Source organism: Neopelma chrysocephalum, unplaced genomic scaffold (genome assembly GCF_003984885.1).
Source record: "Neopelma chrysocephalum unplaced genomic scaffold, ASM398488v2 Primary Assembly neopelma1_68, whole genome shotgun sequence".
Classification (NCBI taxonomy): domain Eukaryota; kingdom Metazoa; phylum Chordata; class Aves; order Passeriformes; family Pipridae; genus Neopelma; species Neopelma chrysocephalum.
This window is the reverse complement of record NW_020897727.1, coordinates 5,758,315-5,780,693: the sequence shown is the minus strand read 5'-3', so window position 1 is coordinate 5,780,693 and position 22,379 is coordinate 5,758,315. Positions and strand designations below refer to the sequence as shown.

At 52.1% G+C, this 22,379-nt stretch overlaps 2 protein-coding genes across 2 annotated transcripts in view; both read left to right on the top strand.

Moving 5' to 3' along the window:
* Window positions 1-13,650, top strand: part of SPG7 (SPG7, paraplegin matrix AAA peptidase subunit) — a 27,110-nt gene extending 13,460 nt beyond the window's left edge. The window contains exons 10-17 of the mRNA XM_027685047.1: window positions 2,360-2,484; window positions 3,686-3,788; window positions 5,010-5,120; window positions 8,812-8,927; window positions 10,190-10,346; window positions 10,480-10,643; window positions 11,386-11,463; window positions 13,373-13,650. Coding sequence (XP_027540848.1) covers window positions 2,360-2,484; window positions 3,686-3,788; window positions 5,010-5,120; window positions 8,812-8,927; window positions 10,190-10,346; window positions 10,480-10,643; window positions 11,386-11,463; window positions 13,373-13,582 — 1,064 coding nt within the window. The 3' untranslated portion in view covers window positions 13,583-13,650. The remainder of the gene's footprint in view (window positions 1-2,359; window positions 2,485-3,685; window positions 3,789-5,009; window positions 5,121-8,811; window positions 8,928-10,189; window positions 10,347-10,479; window positions 10,644-11,385; window positions 11,464-13,372) is intronic.
* Window positions 13,651-15,381: 1,731 nt separating this feature from the next.
* On the top strand, window positions 15,382-20,981 carry RPL13 (ribosomal protein L13). Its single transcript, XM_027685002.1, has 6 exons — window positions 15,382-15,467; window positions 15,638-15,750; window positions 16,674-16,815; window positions 18,238-18,411; window positions 19,894-19,950; window positions 20,782-20,981. Exons 2-6 carry the CDS (start codon window positions 15,647-15,649, stop codon window positions 20,938-20,940), a joined length of 636 nt encoding a protein of 211 aa, XP_027540803.1. The 5' UTR covers window positions 15,382-15,467; window positions 15,638-15,646; the 3' UTR covers window positions 20,941-20,981.
* Window positions 20,982-22,379: the final 1,398 nt, after the last annotated feature.

Sequence of the window (22,379 nt, the reverse complement as noted above, 5' to 3'; positions counted from 1 at the left end):
GTAACCATAGTGCTCTTCCTTCATCGACCTGGGTTTCCTTCCCTCTGTCTTGCTCTGTGTTTGGGAAGCACTGGGAGTCTGGTGGGAGAAGGGGAGGCACTGGAGGGAGCCTCTCTACAAAAGCTGTTTGTAGGAGTGGAGTGACGCATGAGCTCCGGGCTCTGTCAGAGCAGGTGCCTGGTTTGAATAGTGAATCTCCCTCACAAATCGCAGACAAGCGGAAGAGGGATGTGACCCAAATCTCTGCTCTGTTCTGGATGCTTTGAGAGGAGCTTTGCCAGTCCTGGGCTGAGCTGGGGGGGGGTATGAATGAGATGCAGGACAGCTTTTGGTAGCAACTCTTCACCTGGAGCCCTCGAACAAGACCTGTCCCAAGCTGTGCCATATGCAGCCCTCGGGCTTCCCCTGGGAAGGGGCCCCTCTTGCTGCTCCCAGGTGATGTCCAAAGAATTTTGGACAAATGGCTGGAGGGTGACACAGTGTGACACTGCAGGTGAGGGGCCCACCAAGCAGTGTGCTGGTCACTGAGGAGCACAGCACTTGGCAGCTCAAGTGGACTCTTTTCCCTTTCCCTTCTGAAATGGTTCATTTGTGACCCTGGCAGGAACTCTCTCTTCAGGCTGTGTTTTCAGAGCTGTTCGTCACTTTTTGATGTGATGAGGTGTTGTTTTTGTAGCCTGTTCCTTTGGCTGATCTTTGCCTGTGATGTTCCAGGTGATTTTGCATAGGGAACAGTGACATGAATTGGAGGCTGTGGCTGTGGATTTCTTGGAGCAGTGTTTCTCACTGCTGGGATACAGGCTTGGGAACAAGTGGGGGAGAAGCTGATGTGAGGAGGATGCTCGCAGTGCTTCTGGTTTTTAATTTGCTCTAATAGTCAGGCCTATTTTAAGAGAGTCTCCCCAGCTGCGAGGCAGATAATGCACTGTGCCATCTAATCCTGCTGTGGAATAAAGCCTGCCATTCCTAGATTGCCCGTCAGGCTCTGCTTGTTTATCCCACTCTAGAGTGCAGTGAGATACACATCTCAGGGATGCTTGGCTTCATCCTCTCTAGCAGCTTGTTTAGGCAGGAACCTGCAGAGAGGGAGCACTGGGTCTGCTGCAGCACAGGCTGGCACAACCAGTCCCCTGCCTCACCTGGAACCTGGGTCTGTGCTGAGCTCTCGCACGCTGACACATTTGGCAGCTCTTCTGGTGGAGCTGAGAGCTGAAAGCAGCCCAGCTTACGTGCATGGAGCTGCCTCTCCACAGTGTGGGACTTGGCAGGGAGGGAAGCACATGGGACTGTCATGTCCTTTCCCTGGGAAGGCTGCTTGTGCCAGTGCTGGGGAATGTGCTGGAAGCAGGTGACTCATGCCCAGGGGCCTGTAGGCACCTGGTGGAATGTAATAAATAACAGTGTGGGGCAGTGATTCAACGTGAGCTCTGGCTCCCCACCCAGCAGCACAATGCCTGCCCCTCTGCTCTCCTCCAGCTGCCGGTGCTCTGCCTTCCCAGGAAGCCCTGTCTGCCTTTGATGCCTCCACTGAGGCTGCTCTCAGGCAGCCTGTAAATCCTGATGCTCCCTTGTTTAAGGCCTGAAGGCAAAACCTGCTCTGACTGTGGCTTGACCAAATTCTGTGCTGATAATCACTGCAGAGCTCTTAGGTTGTGTTTTGTGTCTGTGGTGAAGGTTCTGCAGAGCTGGTCTGTGCAGTACCCTGCACTGTGCCTGGGTGCCTGCAGAAGGTAAGAGATGAGTGAATTCGCAAAGATCATCTTGTGCTGTAACATGTTCCTTGTTGAGAGGCAAAGCCGTGTCTTCTCTGCATTAACCTGAGCGGGTCCCTCCCCTGGTGATCCTGGTGGCCTGTCTGTGACTGAAGACTGAAAGTAAATAAAAACTGAAAGGGCTTTCCATGGGAAGGAAAAGCTGTTTCAGCTAGGATATGCTGCTTGTACAACCTGGAGCTAAAGGAGCAGGAAATGACTTAACCTGTGGGTGAGAAGGCATCTGTGGACTTGTCAGAATAGAGAGATTCTGTTTTGGGTTCTAGTTGGGGCAATTCCCAAATGTGACAAAAAGGGGAGGGAAATAGAACTTTTAAGCCAGGGTTCAATAAGTAAATGAAAAGGGGATTTCAGAGTATCCCTGATGCCACAGACTGGCCTGGGTGACCTGGGTGGTTCCTTCCTGTCTTTGCTCTGAGCTGAAGGGGACATTCTTAGCCCCAGCTGCCCCAAAGGCTGCTCTGAACACCTGGCCTTGTGCTAAAGCTGTGCAAACTCTGCCTCTGGCCTGCCTAGTCCACTGTGTGCCTGCAGTGCAGTCTGAGGTGGGGAAAACCTTCCCCTCTATTTTTCCTTGGCTTTGGCAGGGATGGGGACCACAGATCACGTCATAGTGCTGGCTTCCACCAACCGTGCCGATGTCCTGGACAACGCTCTGATGAGACCTGGGAGGCTGGACAGGCACATCTTCATTGACCTCCCAACACTCCAGGTATGTTCCACCCTGCCCTGTCCTTCCTGGAACGCTGATGACTGAGGTGTCCCGGTCCTTGCTGGTGACTCACAGGCCTGGCAAAGGCTGAGCTTGGAGGAGATGGAGATGTTGAGCTTCTCTTTGTCTTTATTCTTGTTTCTGTGCTCTAAGTCAAGGGTTTGTCATGCTAATAGAGTTGCCTGTTTCTCTGAAGTGACAGTTCACTGGTTTGGAGCATCTCTGCTCTGGTAGAGCTTGGCTTTGAATTCTTCTGTGATGTTCCCTTTGCCATGCAGATGCAGAACTGTGTTTGTGTCTTCTCTCCAGGAAATTGGGAAGCACCTAATTGGCAATTGGCTGTTGTGAGAGTTTAACTTGTCATGTGCCTTGAGCACCATTTGTTCTGTAGGTTTATGGCCCCTCCCTATCCTTGTAAGGCTCCTCATTTTCCTTTAGGCAGCCTGTTAAGTGACTTTCTCCTTCTGAATGCTTTTTAAATCCATTTACTAGGAGTTTTCCATGTCCGCTGTGTTGACATTTGTAGCAGAGTTCTGGGAATGGACTCAGCTGCAGTGAGGATCTGTGTGCTCTGCCAGCACAGGCTCTTCCTCTCCCATCTGTGCTTCACTGTCCTCTGCAGAGCTTTCAGTGAAAATACCTTAAATGCCTGATAGAGTCTGGCCCCGGAAGCCTGAACTGTGCAGCTGCCCTGAAGGAGGAAGGGGAAAAACCCTGGCAACTGAGCCCATTGTTTGAGTCAGGATCTCCTGGACCAGCTGAATGAGTCACTTGGTGGCTGCTCGCCAGGCATCTCACCCCCACCTCCATCTGGGAAATGGGCGCAGGCTGAGGAGCTGTGCATGGGGTGTGCAGTTTGTGGTTTGTACAGGAGCAGGTCGAGGCAGTCAGAGCTCCTTCCTGCAAGAGCTTTTATGGTGAGGGAAAAGTTGAGACAGATCAGAGTGAAAGTGTAGACAGGAGAGTGGCCCTGAGAGAGAAAGCGGTGACTCAGGCACAGCCTCCTGCATCTGCTGAGAATTTGAGAGCTGGGTGTTTATCAGGGCTTCTGGTGCACTGGAAGCTGCACGGACAGCCCTGCCCTCTGCTGGCACTGCCGCCGTCCCCCTGCCAGAGCCCTGCTCCCTGCCATGGACAGCGTGTTGGAAGTTGCTGTGCTGTGGCCCCCTGGCTGGGCTCAGATATTGTGTGTTCTTTACAGGAGAGGAAAGAGATCTTTGAGCATCACCTGAAGGGCCTCAAGCTGATCCAGGATGGCAGTTTCTACTCGCAGCACCTGGCTGAGCTCACCCCAGGTTTCAGCGGTACGGCCTGTCCTCAGGAGTACAGCTCCTGCTCCAGCTCTGCAGCTCAGGCTGCAGCTCCTGCAGGGTGTGGGTTTAACAGGGTGTTTTGGTCAAAAAGGGCTTTTTTCTCCATTTCTGTGGAAATACTGGGAACCTGACCAGCTCCCTTCTGAGCTCTGATGAGCAGTTGTTCATGACTATTTTCAGTCTTCTGAAATTTCTTGGACTAGCAGGGGTGTGGGGTGTAGGGAAAATGTGCTTTTATAATGCCCAGGTTCCTAATTCCTAAGGGGAGGACCCTCATGCTCCAGTCCAAGCTGTTGTTGAGGATGAGGTGTTGCACTTCAAGGGAGAAGGCTGTTAAGTTAATGGAACTGTAGAATATGCTGAGTTGGAAGGGACCCATCAGGACCACTGAGTCCAACTCCTGGCCGTGCACAGGACACCCCAAAATCCCACCCGGTCCCTGAGAGCATTGTCCAAACACTCCTTGAATTCAGGCTTGGGGCTGTGACCACTACCCTGGGGAACTTTTTCAGTGCCTTGACCACCCTTTGGGTGAAAACCTTTTCCTGAAATCCAACCTTACCCTCCCCTGACTTGGCTTCATGCTTTTAAATTGATTTATGGTACCAGGAAAGTGATGGGAGGAATGAGTGGGAACTATTTTGCTGGTCAGAGTAGAAATTGGACAGCTCTCCCTGGCTCCTGCCTCGAGCCTTCTTCCAGGGTGTGTCCCTGGGAGCTTGAAACAGTGCTGAGCAAGAGGCTCCAGAGTTCCTGTTTATGTGGAGTTCCTGGAATATCCTTCCTGGGTTTTCCCTCTCATAGGCCCCAGCACTCTGTCTCTCTGTGACTTCTCTGAGCAGCCCCCCACCACCAAACCCACCCACACAAACTCAGAACAGATGTTCCTTCTCTTGGCTCCAAGGTTGAGCAGAGCAGCAGCCTGTGCCAGCCCACTGCCCACACCATCCCTGTCCCTGGGAGCCAGCCTTGGCCTCAGCCTGCTCCTGGATTGCTGAGCTCTGTGTGGTATCAGCATTCCTTGCCAAGGCAGTTGTATTGTTCAAATCCAACATAAACACCATGGACTAGGCTCTCTGTTCCCAAGGAACAAAAAGCACAGGCTGTTTGGCTTCCTTAGGTCTTTCTCCAGATTTGTTCTTGCCCATTCTGTCCTCTGAATTCTCTGTCACACACAAATCCCATGTAATTTCTGTAAACTCATGTCTGCAGGAGCTGACATAGCGAATATCTGTAATGAAGCTGCTCTTCACGCTGCCAGGGAAGGGCACAAATCCATCGACACCTCCAACTTCGAGTATGCTGTGGAGAGAGTCATTGCAGGTGAGAGATCCAGCCCTTTCCTAGAATCATGGAATGGTTTGGGTGGGAAGGGACCTTAGAGATCATTTCGTTCCACCCCTTGCCATGAGCAGAGACACCTTCCACTAGCCCAGGTGTCTCCAAGCCCCATCCAACCTGGCCTTGGACACTTCCAGGGATGGGGCAGCCACAGCTTCTCTGGGCAACCTGTGCCAGTGCAGCAGCATTTCTGTTGTTACCTCTGGAGTCTGTTCCACTTGAGAGAAGGCTCAGGTGAGGGGGTTACATTCCAGAAAGACAGATGGGTCCTAACTGTGGTCTGACCTGAAAGTCTTCAATGCCAGTCACAGAAAGTTCTCTGAAGAAGACCCCAAATGGATCCATCTTCCTGATCCTGTGGGAGCCTCAACCCATAGCTTAGGGAAAATGACCAGTGACAAAATAATAAAGAGGGGAATTCAAATCTGTGTGGCTTTTTCATTTTAAAAGCTTGAGGATTTTTGTGGGTTAATTTTTTTAAAAAGAATAAAAGTGGCAGTATGTCTGGGCTTCTCTTGGTTTTCTGGACACCTGCTACATAAACATGAATAGCAAATAGGCTTTGCATCCTCAACAGCAAGAAATTAGAGATTTTTCTTTCTGGCCTCCAAGCCCAGGCTTTGATGAATTGGCAGAATAAACGGCAAGACAGTGGAGCACTGTTCTCCCTCTGAGAACATCCTGTGGCCTTTCTCTGCCACTTGTGCCCTTGCCAGGAGAGGAACCTCTGGAGATTTCCCTGTAGCAGTGTATTGTAAGGAAGGGAAAAGAGTTCCCAGAACTCTTGACTTCACCTGAGGGATTTGAATGTGGTGGGTTTCAGGCTGAACTGCCCTGGAGCCAGGCTGTGGTTTTCATAAGCAGACACTGAACTGCTTCCAGGCTGCAGTGTCATTCCCAGGGGAGCTGGGCACACAGACTGCCATTCTGTGCTTTTCTAGTGGAGCATGTGGAACAGGATGTTTGTGCTGGGTCATTTATTTCCTGATCCTGGAATTGAGGCCTGAGCGTTTGCTTTATCAGAAAATGCCTAAAGAATTCCTAGTTTTTTCAGAAATTCCTGAAGTTTCACCTGTCTCTGAAAAACAAAACCCTTGGAGTGCTTTGGGTAAAAACAGGAATCCCAGGCTGTACTCAGCAAGGTGTGGACAGGGAGTGGACGGTGAGACAACTGGAGTCGTAACACAGAAATTCTCATCAAGCCACAGCGAAGGTCATAGAATCACAGAATGGTTTGGGTTGGAAGGGACCTTAAAGTTCATTTCATTCCACCCCCTGCCGTGGGCAGAGACACCTTCAACTAGACCAGACTGCTCCAAGCCCCATCCAACCTGGCCCTGAACGCTTCCAGGGGTGGGGCAGCCACAGCTTCACTGGGCGACCTGTGCCAGGGCCTTACCACCCATTTTTCCCAAATATCCCATCTAAAACTCCTCTCATTGAGTTGGAAACCATTGCCCCTTGTCCTGACACCACTTTCTTTTGTAAAGATGTGCTTTACTTTCCCATCTGCAGGAGTGAAAGCATCAGACTTGTAGGGATTCACTTGGCTTTTCTTCCTGAATTCCAGCCTTCCCTTAGTTCCCCACACTTGGAAGATAAAGCAAAAAGCAAGGAAAGCCAGAGGGGATGGCAGCAGAAGGGATCCCTGGGATTCATGTGGAGGGGCATTGCAGGACATGGGCTTTGGCGGTTTTGAGCTGCCTGGCCTCACTCAGACTCTGGGGTGTGTAAGAGGCCGCAGAGTCTTTTTGTTGCTTAATCAGATTCTCTCATATTACTAGGACTGGCTGTTTTTTGTAGACTGAGTCTAAAAGACCCCAAACAACCCCCCAGGCTCCTCTATTAAGTGTACCCTTGCCATGTTGTAGGAATGCTGCTGGGTTTCACAATCTAGAGGGCATTTCAGTTCCTATAAAAGCTTTTCTTGAAAGAAAGAAAGAAGATATTACTGTGCTTTCCATTAGGAGCTTCTGGTTTTAATAACAGTGGGGTGGAATCAAAAGGGAACTTTGTAAGTCCGGAGGCCCTGTCAGCCTTAAAGCTTTGTGTTGCTGTAAGGGAGGAGCAAGAACTTCTCTCTGTGGTAGTTCCCATTGTGTTTTTAGTTTGGGAACAGAAAGCAGTTAGTCAGGTCTCCTGGGAGTGAGGGAAGGAACCTGCGGAGCACACAGAGGCTTTTAGGGCTTTGCATTAGGGGATGGAGCCTATTTTCTTGGAGAGGTTTGTGTAAGGCCAGCAGAGATGCACCAGAGTTGCTTTGTCTCATAAATGTGATAAGTACAGGCTTTCAGGGAACTTCCCTTACTGGAGGTGACTTTATGTAGGAAAAGCAATAATCTTTGTCGGCACACTGTGTGCTGTTGTGAAGAACACGGTCTCTCCCAGTCCCTCCCTCAGTGGGCTGATGTGGGAATGCTTCCAGAATTTTTTTAAGTGTGTGTATGTGTATATATATATATTTAGAGAGAGTATAGATGCATCTTTGTGTGGAAAGAGCCATACAGGGCCATGCTCACATGCTGCTAAAGGCAAGGTAGGGACTGACTGCTGCAAATCAAGGCAGTAGCAATTAATCTGCTGTTCCATCGTGCCTCACAGGGCACAGCAGCTTCCAGGGTCCCTGAGCAGTAATTTTACAAGATCTGCCACAGTAATTTTGCTGTTTCCTTGTTTAATAAAGCCCTTGACTTTGTTTAAAAATTCATGTTAATAGAATGTTGTTTTCCAAGACATGAAGCAAGCTTTGTACAATACTGCTCGTGACCGCTTGCCCTCCCCTCTGCTGCTCCGGGCTCTGTGTGGGGACACTGGCCTGGAAGTCCTGGGATCTTTCTGCATCCAACATTCTGAACTGTATGTTCTATACAGTGCCTGACACACTGTGTGTTCTGTACTTATTTTTCCTACGTGCCAGAAGTTCTACTTCCATTCACCTTTCTTTTTTTAATCCTTTTTGGACTTGCTCTGCCGACTTGGAAAATAGACACTTTCAAAAATCACCTTTCTGGAGGAAGGATTAAATGTGAGATATGGCTTCATTTGCTAGTTCTCAGGAGCCTGGGAATAAGCTCTTACAGAGCATGCCATGTGTAATCAGAGACATTTCCAGGCTCTGGGGAAGGATTTCTGTATCTACTCTTGGTCTTTTGCTGATTTGAACACTCTTAATGCACAGTTTTCTCAACTGGGACTTCATATATATAATGCAACATTTCTCTTATATTCTGCCTAAGGGACTGAAGGCAGCAAAATCAGTGTGAGACTCATTCTGGGTTTTGTTATTGGGGTTTTTTTGTGTTGTTTTGGGTTTTTTCCAAGAAAAAGAGTAAGCTGCCTCGTTGCAGATCTGTCCTTGGGAACAGGACCGAGCTTCGCGTTCTTAAGCTGTGATCGAATCAAATGTCAAATCATTTATCTAATTATTAAATCTGTTGTAAGGAGGAGAAGGGGGAAAAATTTCTGCCAGTGTTTTCAAGCAATTCCAAGCATGGATTGCTTTCCACTTCCAAGCTTGTAATTAAAGGGGGTTTGCTGCCTCTCCCTTGCCAAGTTCAGCACAAATTGTTCAGCCACAGGCTGTGTGAGCTTGTGCACTGAACTGGACCAGGTTATGCCCTGCTGGTTACACCTGTTTCTGATACCTTATCAAATCCTGGTCTGTGTCCTACAGGCACTGCCAAAAGAAGTAAGATCTTGTCACCAGAAGAGAGGAAGGTTGTGGCATTCCATGAATCTGGTCACGCGCTGGTTGGGTGGCTGCTGGAGCACACCGAGGCCGTCATGAAGGTACTTCCACTGCCAGGAGGGGTGTGATGAACTGGTCACTGGGACAGAAGGGAGTCCTGAGGGCTTCCACTGCCCCAGATTACTTTGTGGTACTTGTGTTTAATTCTGCTGTGTTACCCCAACAGTGATAGTGCAGCAAAATAAAAGGCAAATAGAGAATCACAGAATTAACTAATCCAGCACTGCCAAGCCCACCGTTAAACCAGGAGAGCTTCAGGCTGCATATTAGGAATAATTTCTTCACTGGAAGAGTGGTTAAGCATTGGAACGGGCTCCCCAGGGAAGTGTTGGAGTCACCATCCCTGGAAGTGTTCAAAAACAATTGGGCGTGGCACTTCACACTGTGGTTTAGTGGGCTGGTGGGATTCAGTTAAAGGTTGGAATTGAGGATCTTGGAGGACTTTTCCAACCTTAATGATTCTGTGATTCTATAAACCATGTCCCTAGATTTTGCTGTGGAGAAATCCAGTATTAGGCTCCACTGATGATAGTGCTGGTGCAAAGCTGATTAACCAGCTATAGGAGAAGCTTTGCAATTAAAAATTAGAAGCAACTGTCTCCTGGTGCTGCTGCTCAGTCATGCACTTCCAGGCTGCTCCCTATGTGATCCCTCACCCAGCACGTTTCAGCCAGCAAAGCTCCCATTGCAGGAATTGCTCTGGCACTGCTGGGGAGCTATGTTTTTCAGACTGGGAGGTTCTCTGCCTGAAGCCCTTCTCTGCAGGGAAAGGCCTCTTTGGCACCCCGGGATGTGATCCATGCACATCTCTTCCAAAAGCTGGGATGGGGTTGGAGAGTGGAATGACAAGGGTGACAGTTCCTTGGCTGACTACCAGCAGCACATTCACTCTGAATGACCCATTGTGTAAGCAGAACTGGTGTTATATACTCTCGCTTAATGGGTGGGGGAAATGGTTGTTATTTTTCTGAAGACTTTCTTTCTGCAGGTAGTCTCAGGGATTCTGGAGCAGAATCAATGAACTCTGTTTGGCTTATATGCTCCAAAGCAACTCCTAAATCTCAGGATTTCTCTGGCTTGCTCTTAAGGATAATTTCCTTTGCATTTCTTGAGCAGAAAGTGTGTGCAGGCAGAGCTTTCTGTGCAGGAATCGGGACACACTGTGGTCCTTGGCCGTGTCCCTGTAGGCCAGCCTGTCCATAGCTATGGACAAACTTCCCTGGGAGTGTAGGGGCCCTCCCTGTGCTGTTGCAGTGGGGAGCTGTGTTGTTCTGTGAGCTGAGGGAGCTGCTCTGTGTCGCAGGTGTCCATAGCCCCTCGGACAAATGCGGCGCTGGGGTTCGCGCAGATCCTGCCCAGGGAGCAGTACCTGTTCACCAAGGAGCAGCTGATGGAGAGGATGTGTATGGCACTGGGGGGCAGAGTGGCTGAGGCCATCACCTTTAACAAGGTCACCACAGGTGAGGAACCAGAGCCTGGCCAGGACAGGTGGAGGTCCAGGGTGCTCTGAGCACAGGACGGAGGTTTCCTGTGCTGGGAAGAAGGTGTATTTTGGTCCTTGGCAAACGTTGTGTGTGTGTCTGTCCTGCTCAGGAGCACAGGATGACCTGAAGAAGGTGACCAAGATCGCCTACTCCATGGTGAAGCAGTATGGGATGGTGCCCAGCATCGGGCAGCTCTCCTTCCCAGACCTGGAGAGTGCCCCTGGGATTGGCCGACGCCCCTTCAGCCAGGGCCTCCAGCAAATGATGGACCATGTAAGGCTACCCCGGGTTGAATGGTTCTTTTTGGTTTTTGCTTTCTGCAGTTCAGTGAAACAATGCAAGTGATTTACACCCAAACAATTTGCATTCTGCTGTAGGTTACTGAGTAGTGGATTTCAACAGGTGAGCACTTACTTGATGTGTGGCTGTGTGAGGGCTTTGCCTTGAGGCCTTAGGAACAGGCAGAATCCCACCCGGATGTGAGTTCAGCCCAGTAACTTGTGCTATGCAGTGCTTAGACGGCAAGAAATCTGTGTGACAGACTCAGCTGCACAGTGTAAATGTCTGCAGTTCCTACATCAGATCTAACAAAAATGACAGTTGGACTGACTGCAAATCAGCCTGTTTTGACAGGAAATTGGGCCTCAATGCTGAGGAAAAAAACATTGTTTTTGTTGAAAAATCAAAAAGCTGGAAACAAAAAAGTTCTTGTTTGAGGCACTGTGCTTGTGCTTCCCTGGGATTTGTGCTGAGCTGCACCTTTAGCTCCTGGGCAGCCTTAATCTCCATTTCCCATCAGCTACGACTGCCCTGAAGAGCTGTGCTAGGGCAGGAGTTCACTGCCCCTTATCACCAGCATTCCTTGGGCCTTTTTCCAGTTTATCCATAGTTTTTGTGGATGGGAACCATGTTCTGGCTCAGTTTGCAAATTCCATCCCTCAGAGCTCTCCTTGTTTAGCCACACGTTGCGTTTGTTGCCACCTACACCCCAAATCTCTCTTCTTGTTTCTTCCAGGAAGCCAAAGTCCTAGTGGCTCAGGCTTACAGGCGGACAGAAAAGCTCTTACTGGACAATAGGGACAAGCTGCAAACAGTGAGTTGGATTGTGTGGGATTTTGTGTGTTGTTTTGGGTTTTTTCTATTGGTGGTTTTTGCTTTGCTGCTTTCTGTACTCTGTAGCTCAGCTGTTGCAATGTCTCTCTCCTAGAAAGTCTCGTAGTGGGAGTGTTGGGAACAAGTGACTGTTTACTGTGGATCCCCCGGATTCAGAGCAGGCACGGGGAGGAATGTGTGCCTTTCCCAGCACTGAGTAGCTGCCTCCTCACACCAGCTGGTGTTTGCAGGGTAGAGGAGGGGGAGTGCTTCATGCAAGTGATCAAAGCTGGAATTTATGTCCCTCACCTGCACTTCTCTGCTTGCCTCTTGGCAGTGGAATTTCCTGGAGAGCAGACCGTGACTGATTTTGGGAAGCCAAGCCAGCAATCAGGTGGACACTTTCTGACTTTGGTGAAGGAATGTGGGACCTGTCACCTTGGCTGATTTGGGGCTGGTTCCTGCTTTCTGGTGGCTCCAGGCAGTTTTCACCTCCCTGACACTTGATAAAACCTCCTTGGTACATCCTCCTTGACCCTGATACACCAAGGAATCCTCATTGCAAAAGTAGAGTTTTGCTTCCTCCCCTTTGTGATCCTGACAGTCCCTAACCAATCTCCCACCCTGGCACATCCCCAGGAGCTGTGTGCCCATTGGTTTGGGCTGAGCCACACTAGAGTCACAGCATCCTGTGTATCTCCTTAACCTCCCTACAGAAATCCAGTCCATGATATCCAAAATGACCAGGAATCAACTTAGTGTTGCATACTTTGCAAATCAAGCAATTATTTTCCTTAAATCTTCTTTTTAAACAAACGAGAATAACAAAACAACCCCTTCAGCTCCACAGTGTCGGGCCTCTGGTGATACAGAGACAGCTCGGTCCCCAGGCCAGTGCCCTGGCAGCTCTGGAGCAGGGATCCTCAGGGATGTCTCTGCAGGCTCCTCTGTCCTGCTGCTACCATCTAACAGGAGCCAGATGTTTGCTGGAGGCTCAGCTCAGAAAAACTTTAAAGTGGAGCCAAAGTATCTCCAGAGTCAATGTTTCAGTTGCCAGCGCCTCGTGTCTGGTCAGCAGGATTGAGCAGTTCCACGCTGGACAAGCCACCTGCTGCTCCAGAGGGGTGGTGCTGCTGCCAGAGGGGCTGTAGAATTCCACTTCTTTGGAGAGGAACTCATGCTGACCCCCAGCCCGTGGCTGCAGGAACAGGCAGCTCTTTGTTAGCACTGTGTGTGCAGGGAGGGCCGTGGGCCTGCCCGAGGTCTCACTGCTGCTGCTTTGGCTCCTGGGCAGGGCCACAGGTGCAGTGACAGTGGCAGGAGGGACACTTCTCTCATTGTTCTTGGAGCTCTCATTCCCGTTTCCAAGAGTTGCTTTGTTGCCTGCAGTCACGCTGTGCGTTCCTGGCCAAACACGCTCTTGGGAACAGTGCCGGAGCCTGGAGAACTTTGTCCTGGGTCCAGTGGCTTTGGGGTCACCCCATCTCGGGGGGGACAGCTGGAGTCTGCTCCTGACTCCTGAAAGTCAGAGAGTTTCACCTTATTTGTTAAAAATAAAGCCTCTAAGTTTTCAAGTTCTGTCATTTATCACATATCCTAACCCTATCAGTTCTGTCTCAGCAGAGAACTGATGAGAAAGCTGTCTGAAAATCTCCAATTCTGAAGAAATAATCTACTGTTTTTAAAATTACATTGTTCCCTCTGCAATGCAGAACCACGTGGATCCTAGCAGAGAACTAGGAGTCACTGGATATGCTACTGACCCAAGGAAATGTGCTTTCATAAAACCAATCTGCACCCCGTGCTCTGGGCAGGTGTTGGGATCTGAGTTGAGCTGGCAGAGTTCAGACCAGCTCAGACGGGCAGTTTGGAGCCCCTGTTCCTCACAGTGCCTCATTTCTCCTTTCCAGCTGTCCAGTGCCCTCCTGGAGAAGGAAGTGATCAACTATGATGACATTGAGGCCCTGATCGGTCCCCCTCCCCACGGTCCCAAGAAGATGATCGCCCCGCAGAGCTGGCTGCAGGCAGAGAGGGACAAACAGGACACCAGGGAGGAGGAGACACCCCCCCAGCCACCACACCCCGAGGAGGAGGAGGAACCACGCCTGAGACCAGTGTGAAGCCCACTCCTGTGTGGAATGTGAGGCTTCTTTGGAACACAGACCCTTTCCCTTCTCAGCTCCAGAGTTAAAGATGCTGACCAGGGAATTGCTGTGTTGCTGTTACCCCAAAATTAAGGAATGGCTACGTTCGCTCCTTGCTTTATCCTGCAGGAATGAGAACTCCTCAGGAGTTCAGAATTGATTCCCAGCAGGGTGGTGGTGATTAGGAGTTGGGTAAGTCTGATCTGCTGTGAAGGTTTGTGGTACACAGGAGCAGGGTACATGTGCTTAGGGATGAAAGATCCCATGTAAGCCAGCTCTGGCTGTGCTCTGTGCCATGGCAGGAGGGCAGGGGTGTGCCCTGGGTGCCAGCCTGGGGAAACTGAGCTGAGCTGAGCAGCTCTTGCATAACCTTTGAGCATCTTTGCTGTGAACACAACACAGTAACAGCCTTGGCTGGAATAAACTGCCCACAACGTGCCTCTGTGTGTGTAGAATGTGTCAGGCTGGGGGGATGTTCTGGCACATGTGAAGCTCATTAGAGCTGTGGAGTTGTACAGAACAAGGGCCTCCTTCTCCCTGTTCAATAATTTATATCCAGTTTTTATAGCAAGTGTTTCCTAAGCAGAGATTAAGGAAAATCTGTGTGCAGAGCTCAGTAGTGGGACATGAGAAACCAGCAGTGCAGAGAGTGACTCCAAGTACATGTGGGAAAACTGTTTTGAACTGCTGGTTCAGAGCTGGAGAGGTGCTCTTGGAAATCCAGCAAAAGCAGGTGTGTACATGTGTTGGGAATCCTCAGGAAAAGCTGCTCCATCCTCGTGGCTCTTGCAAAACAGGCCCTGCTGACAGGGCTGTCTGGTGTTCATCAGGGAAAGCATTAAAGTGATTGTTGCTGCCTGGAGTGCCCTGGCTGGCTTAATATTTTGGGAAGGATTATTGTCTGGAGTTATTCCATGAGGGCTGTCTGTGACCTTGAAGACCCCAGCCCAAGCCTGGGCTCTGACAGCTCCCAGCCTTTGGGCCTTTGTTGCAGTCCCAGGCTCCTGTTCCTGGGTCAGGCTGGGGCTGCTTCCCCGATGGTGTGGGGAGGATGTTCTCCCTGCCATCCTCTCCCTGTCCCAACCCATTCCCTGGGGTCTCTGAGTAATTTCTCTTGATTGCAGGGGCACAAGTGGGTTTCTGCATTTGCTGTGCTGCTGCCTGGACTTCTAATTTCCAAAGCTATTTGTTTCTTCACAGGCTCGCTCTTTGAATTCTCTTTTCCAGCAGCAGATGAAATTCCAAGTGTTCTTTGATTTTATTTCGTAACTCACAGCCCCTTTGAGTTTGAGTTTGGTCCCATGGAGCAGAGGGTGACAGTGCAAGTGGTGCTGTGGTGGGACACTGGGGGACAGCACAGGGCCCACCATGGCCCTTGTGGTGCTACCAGCACTGCTGTGCCAGTTCCACAGGGATGGAAGTCCCCGACCCCTCTCCTGCCACGTGGGAGATGATGGGGGACAGTGGCAGAGCCTTCTGGGGTGGATGTTGGAGCAGGGGTTGGATGGAGAGGGGAACAGGGACCCCCACACTCCTGTTTGGGGACTTGGAGAATCCCATCGGGCATGTGTCTGGCTGGGCTTGTGCGAGAGCGTCGAGCAGTGCTGGAGCTGCTGCTCCCAGCTTGGCCGCGGGCCCGTGGCCCCGTTCGCCCCTCGCCTCCCTGCCAGTCCCCACCGCCCGCCGGCCGCGGACCCTTTAAGCCGCCGCCATCTTTACTTCGGGCAGGTGAAGCCGCCGCCCCTCATTGGCCCGTCCTTCCCCGGGCCGCTCGCGCGCGCTCCCCATTGGTCGCCGCCGCGGCCTTTCCGGCGGCAGCGCCGCGGCGCATCCTTTCCGGTCGCCGTTCGCGAGGCGGAAGGTGAGTGAGGGCCCGGGGCTTCATCCACCGCCATCCGCCCGCCCGGTGCCGCGGCGGAGCCCCCGGGGGTGCACAGGGGGCCGCGCTGGGTCGGGGGCCACGGGCCCGGGGTATCCCGGGGGCCAGGCGGGGCCCCGGCAGGACCGCACTAACCGTGCCCGCGTCCGCAGGCCGCAGCCATGGCGCCCAGCCGCAATGGGATGATCCTGAAGCCCCACTTCCACAAGGACTGGCAGCGCAGAGTGGCCACCTGGTTCAACCAGCCCGCCCGCAAGATCCGCAGGTGAGGCGGCGGGGGCCCGTGAGGGGGTTTCCGGAGTGTGCGGGGCTGCTGAGGAGGCCAAAGCGCCGCGGGTTTGTGTTCGGCCCTTCTCTGGCCGCGCTCGTTGAAGTCCCGGCTGCTCGCTCGGGGTCTGTGCTCAGAGCGGGCCCTTCCCAGCCGCAGCCAAGTGATGAGACATCTCCGGAATCGCTGCACCACGGTGATGACTCCTTCTACCCTGGGTCTCTGATGGCAGCGGCGGTTTCGGAGCAGCACCAGCCACCGGCGTGGCCCGGCTGTTGGTTCCGGAGGGATCCTAGGGCAGCAGTGGCACATCTGGCAGAGATGCCATGTTCCTGGTGACTGTCCCATCGATGTGGCCCAGAAGACCAGTTACACATGCCTTGTGTGCCAGTGTGGCCACAGGGCCAGGGCAGTGCCTGTCCCCTGCGCTGGGCACTGGTGAGGCAACACCTGGAATTCTGGGATCAGTTTTGGGCCCCTCACCCCAACACAGACACTGAATGGCTGGAGCAGCAGGACTGGCTGAGGGAGCTGGGGGGCTCAGCCTGGAGAAAAGGAGGCTCAGGGGGACCTTCTCGCTCTCTCCAACTCCCTGACAGGAGGGTGGAGCCAAGTGGGGGTCAGGCTCTGCTCCCGGAGAACAAGGGACAGGATGAGGGGAAAAGGCCTCGAGCTGTGCCAGGGGAGGTTCAGGTTGGAAGTCAGGACGAATTTCTTCATGGAAAGGATGGTAAGGCATTGGAAGGGTCTGCCCAGGGAGGTGGTGGAGTTCCCATCCCTGGAGGTGTCTAAGGAAGGCCTGGATGTGGCACTCAGTGCTCTGGGCTGGGTGACAAGGTGGGGATCAGTCACGGGTTGGACTCAGTGATCTTGAAAGTCTTTTCCAACCTGATCAATCCTGTGATCCCATGACATTCCAGGAGGAAGGCTCGCCAGGCCAAGGCTCGCCGCATCGCCCCCCGGCCCGTGGCTGGGCCCATCCGGCCCATCGTGCGATGCCCAACAATCAGATACCACAAAAAAGTTCGTGCTGGCAGAGGCTTCAGCCTGGAGGAGCTTAAAGTGAGTACAGAGCACTGATCTAAATAAATGAACTCCCAGTCTGAGCTTGGCTGCTGCTCCTGTCCTGCACAAGGTGACGTGCCCAGATGTGGTACCTGCTGGTGCTGGCTCGTCCTGGGGAGACTGTGGTGCTTCTGGTTCTGGGAGCAAGGAAACACCACTCAAAGGTGTTTAAAAGGTAAACGTCTGGTTGTCTGGTCAGACTCACTTAAACTCCATTAAAATCGAGCTGAAAGAAGAGAAGTTTAGGTTGGGTATACAGAAGAAATTCTTCCCTGTAAGGGGGGTGAGGTCCTGGCACTGGTTGGCCAGAGAAGCTGTGGCTGCCCCATCCCTGCAAGTGTCCAAGGCCAGGTTGGACGGGGCTTGGAGCAACCTGGTCTAGTGGAATGTGTCCCTGCCCATGGCAGGGAGGTGCATTCAGATGATCCTTAAGGTCCTTTCCAACACAAACCATGCTGGGATTCTATGAAAATTGAATTCTGGAAGAGTCTTGAGTCTCCTAAACTTTTTTAGGGAGGGAAAAGGTTATGGTCTTCATTAAATTGCTTTGTTTCTTTATGAAATAACTGTTCTGCTAATCCTGAGTATTTTGGCCAATGTGTTCTTGTTGCAGATCAGGTAAACTGAGCTCAGCTGACTTGTAAGAGTAGCAGGGGATGTTGTACCAGGAGGAAAGACTATTCAGTGCAGCCTGCAGGAGTAGCTGGGGCTGTTCTCGTTTAATATTTGAAACTCTCTGGGAAGTATTCCCTGTCCTCCATTCCTTCAGGAAATTGTCCCTGGGACCTGCCCAGGTGTGCTGAGCTGTTAAAGGGTGTCTGCAGGGACCCCCCACTGCATATCTGTGCAGTGGGCAGGAGTCACATCAGTCCTTGCTGGCAGCTACCAGCTGCCTCTGCGCCTGGTTCAGCGTCTAATTAAAACATTTATAACTGAAATTGGTGCACTGAGGCAGAAAAATTGTTCTTCTGGGTGCCAAATGCTTCATTACTTAGTTTTCTTTAATTTTGGGGTAATGGTGGAACACAAAGCGGGACACAGCTGTCTTCAAACAGAAAATGAGTTTCTTGTTTAAGATGGTTAAAACAAATAGTTATTTAATGGAGCTCACGGTACTCAGTGAGCCAGAGCTATCCATGTCCTGACTCCATAAATGCTTGTCTGTATGTATCTGAGTTTAAATGTCCCCCTCAGCGGTTGCTCTTTGCTCTCCTGAGAAAAATCCACCTGCAAAAACCGAAGTCTGGGGAACATTTTAAGCATTAAGATACACCAGGACACCCTTTGGTGGGGAAGTGGGTGGTCCTTTAGCCATGCCAAGCCTTCTCCAGACCCTGTGTCCCGTGCTGGCTCTGCTTGGAGCCCTGCCTGGCTGTTGGGAGCTGTGGCATGCTGACACCACTCCCTCTCTCCCCTCAGCTCGCTGGCATCAACAAGAAGTTTGCACGGACGATCGGGATCTCCGTGGATCCCCGGCGGCGGAACAAGTCCACCGAGTCCCTGCAGGCCAACGTGCAGAGGCTGAAGGAGTACCACTCCAAGCTCATCCTCTTCCCGAGGAAGCCAGCCATGCCCAAGAAGGGAGACAGCTCTGTGAGTACCTGGCTGCTGGAATCGTGTCACAGGGGCTGTTTGCGGCCTTGCTTTGGGAGGTTTAATGTCATCCCATCCCTCTATCCCGGTGTGCAGAGCTCCTGAACTTGTTTCATGACGTGACCCCAAGGGGAGCAGCCCTGCCCTTGGATGCAGCGTGGGTCTGAGCCCAGCGTAAGGCCTGGCCTGGCAGGGTTGAGTGTAACAGGGCTCTCTGGGTCACAGTAATACTGGGTCAGGCATTTGGCTGAGGGGCTGCAACCCTGGTTTGGGGCAGATTCCTGGAGCTTTGGTCCTTGCCCAACCAGTTGAGTTTTAGTTTATGGAGCTAAATTGTCAAGAGTAGCTGAAAATTCCACCTGAAAATTCTGTCCAGCCGTATGGAAGGGTGAAGGACAGGCTCTGTGAGTGGCTCTGTGCCAGGCAGGCTCCAGAAGGCAGTTGCTGTTGACATTCAGAAATGCTTTTCATTAAAAGCTCTCCGAGATCAGAGCAGAGCTGTGTTCCTTGGCTCTGCTGGCAGTGGATTCACGCTTCCCGCGGGGCTGAGCGAGCCACGGAACACAGCGGTGTGCTCAGGCTGTCCTCAGATCTTCTGGGGAGCCTGGCAGCTCCAAGCTGCTTAATTGTAGTGGATCCCTCCCTTTTCAGAGCAGGGAGGAAAGGCCTTGATCTGAAATACTGCTTCAGATTTGCTTGCTGGAAATTAACTACATAAAATAATTTTCAATCATTTTTGTCTGATGACACACTTTTACAAGACAGTGAAATCAGCCTTAGAAGGAGTTGCTGAGGAGTGTGTTGGGTATAAATGAGCTGTGGGGACTCAGCCTGGAGAAAAGGAGGCTCAGGGGGTTCCTTCTCGGTCTCCCTATAACTCCCTGACAGGAGGGTGGAGCCAGATGGGGGTCGGGCTCTGCTCCCAGGGAACAAGGGACCGGATGAGAGGAAATGGCCTCAAGCTGTGCCAAGGGAGGTTCAGGTTGGACATCAGGAGGAATTTCTTTTGGAAAGGGTGGTCAGGCATTGGAAGGGTCTGCCCAGGGAGGTGGCGGAGTCCCCATCCCTGGAGGTATCCAAGGAACTGGATGTGACACTCAGTGCTCTGGGCTGGGTGACGAGGTGGGGATCAGTCACAGATTGGACTGGATGGTCTTAGAGGTCTTTTCCAACCTTAACGATTCTGTGATTCTGTGTCACACTGAAAATGGCACAGTTGGTGTCAAAGCTTTTCCAGCTGGCAGAGCTGAGAGGCCGCTGCTCCTCCGGCCGGATCCAGGCACAACGTGGGCTGTTGATGCAGCTCATCTGTGCCAAATGAAATGCTGGATTCGTTACCATTTGGTGCTAAATCTTCCATCAGGATCGTTAGCACCGTGTTTAAGCTGAGTACCTGTGTACAGGCTGTGTTTTTAACTGAGGTTTTAACCTGAGAAAGTTTAAATTCTGTTTTTTTAACATTCCTGTCCTCTCCTTGTGCAGCCAGAGGAACTCAAATTGGCCACTCAGCTCACAGGACCCGTTATGCCCATCAAGAATGTAAGTGTAATTAAATCATATTCTCTCTGTGACATGAATGTGATTGAACTCTGTGGAGAGGGTTCTCTCCTTGCTGTTGCACTGTATCTGTGGACACTGCCCCTCCTGGACCAAAAAAAAACCCCAGGAATAAACCTTCGAAAGAACTCACACCTGTGAAACTGGGGGCACTTTGGGTTGCAGCTGGGGTGGGGGTGCCCAGGCAGGTTCTGTGGTCAGCATTTGTCCCTAAATCATCACTGCTTCCCAGAGCTGCTGTTGGTAATGCCACAAACCTCTACTTGCTCCCTAGAATTCCCTGACAGGAGGGTGGAGCTGGGTGGCGGTCGGGCTCTGCTCCCAGGGAAAAAGTCACAGGATGAGAGGAAACAACCTCAAGTTGTGCCAGGGAAGGTTCAGGTTGGATATTGGGAAAATTTCTTCATGGAAAAGGTATAAAGCATTGGAACTGACTGCTGAGGGCAGTGGTGGAGTCCTTATCCCTGGAAGCATTCAATAAACATGTGGATGTTGCACTTGAGGACGTGATTAGCAGTGAACATGCTTCTGGTGTCAGGCTGACAGTTGGACTCGATGCTCTTAAAGTCTTTTCCAACCTGAACAATCCTGTGATTCTGTGAACCTGACTCACGTTTCCTGTGGTGCTTTGTTTCCATCTCTGCGCGTTGTGCTCGGTGCGGGTGCGGCTGTGCTGCTGTTCCCGATGGAGCAGCCGAGGGCAGGACCTGTAGGTGGCATGAGTGCTCTGTTCCTCGCTGAGATCACTGTGCAAAGCCTCAGCTCCTTCCCCGAGGTGCAGCCTGACTGTCTGGCACTCCCTCTTTCCCCCAGGTGTTCAAGCGGGAGAAGGCCCGCGTCATCTCGGAAGACGAGAAGAACTTCAAGGCCTTCGCCAGCCTGCGCATGGCCCGGGCCAACGCCCGCCTCTTCGGCATCCGCGCCAAGCGCGCCAAGGAAGCAGCGGAGCAGGATGTGGAGAAGAAGAAATGAACTGTTCTCCCCAGAACTGTCAATAAAAAGCCGTAGACAGACGGGTGTGCTGTGTTTTTGGGGCACATGTACCGAGTGGAGTTGTGCCGGTGTCGGTGCAGGGATGTGTTCAAGCGTGGGAAACCTCATTTGCTGTGCTTGAAGTCTCCAAAGTTCTCCAAAAGCTTGCGAAACGCCTGCCTTGTGCTCACTCCTCTGCCTTATGTCAGGGCTGCAGTCCGGGCTCCCTCCTGCTCTGACTTTAAAGGGCTTTGGGGGTACCCCCTCTGTGCCAAGCTTTGTCTGCTCCCCCTTCCATGCCGGTATTCCAGGTTTAATGATTTCCACGCCTCCGTATGAGACAGAGCTCTAGAAAGTGGGGTGTCGTGGTGGGTGTCACCTTTGGGTGCTGGGCAGTGCTGCCCACATGGGAGGGGACTTCCCTGCTTTTTAAGGGGCACAAGGGGAGTAAGATGTGTTGCAGCCCCTAAGCTGGGCTTCTATAGAGCAGAATCCCAAGGCTGGACTGTGCTGCCCTGCCTGGCCCTCAGCTCAGCCTCTGTTGCTGTTCTGGGGACCCTTCACCCATTTCTTCATGGCTTAAAGGCCATTCCATGGTAGATGTGGCACTTGGGGACACAGTTTGTTGTGGCCTCAGCAGTGCTGGGGAGCAGGTGGGACTCTCATCTTGGAGGCTTTTTCAACACAAGTGGTTCTGTGATCCCTCAGTCAAGTGGCATCGCAGAGAAGCCCAGGAGAAGGGTTGGGTGGCTCTGGCCCATCCTCGTTGCTGTTGGGGGTCCCAGGTTCTGCCTGTCCCAGTGTGGGGGGCTGATGGGTCACCAGGATGTGTCAGTGGGATTGGAACTGCTCTGGGAGCGCTCACGTCTGGGGCCATTGTGCAGCCATAGCAGGTTGGAGAGAGAATATGGATGGGATGGGATGGGATGGGATGGGATGGGATGAAGCACTTGGTGCTGGAGCCCTGGCACAGCTGGATGGCCCCTGGGCTGCTCAAACACAGTCAAGAGGTGCCTGGTGTGGTGCTGCCTGTGCCATGCCAGCTATCGCCCATCCCTCCGGCCCCTCTGCCTGGACTTCGTATCCCACTGTGTATCTGGTGCTTCCTGCCCTCCTGGGCCATGCCAGGGGCTGGGGGGGAAGTTGGAGAGAGAGTGGCCTATTTCTGCCAGGCAGGCTGGGGATTAGCTCCTGAAGTCCCGGCCCTGCAGTGCCCTGCTGCTCATTAGCCCTATCTGCATTTTAATCCCTCCAAATTTGGGCTAATTACATCATCTTCCATAAAGCTGAGCTGACAGTGCCGCAGCACTGGGGGGACAGGGGTGGGTGGGGGTCCCAGGCTGGGAATGGGGCAGGTGGGACTCCATGTTCATGGAATGTGGGTCTGGGTGCTCCAGCACGTGGGGAGGGCACCCAGTGGGTTTGGGGCACCCCACCCT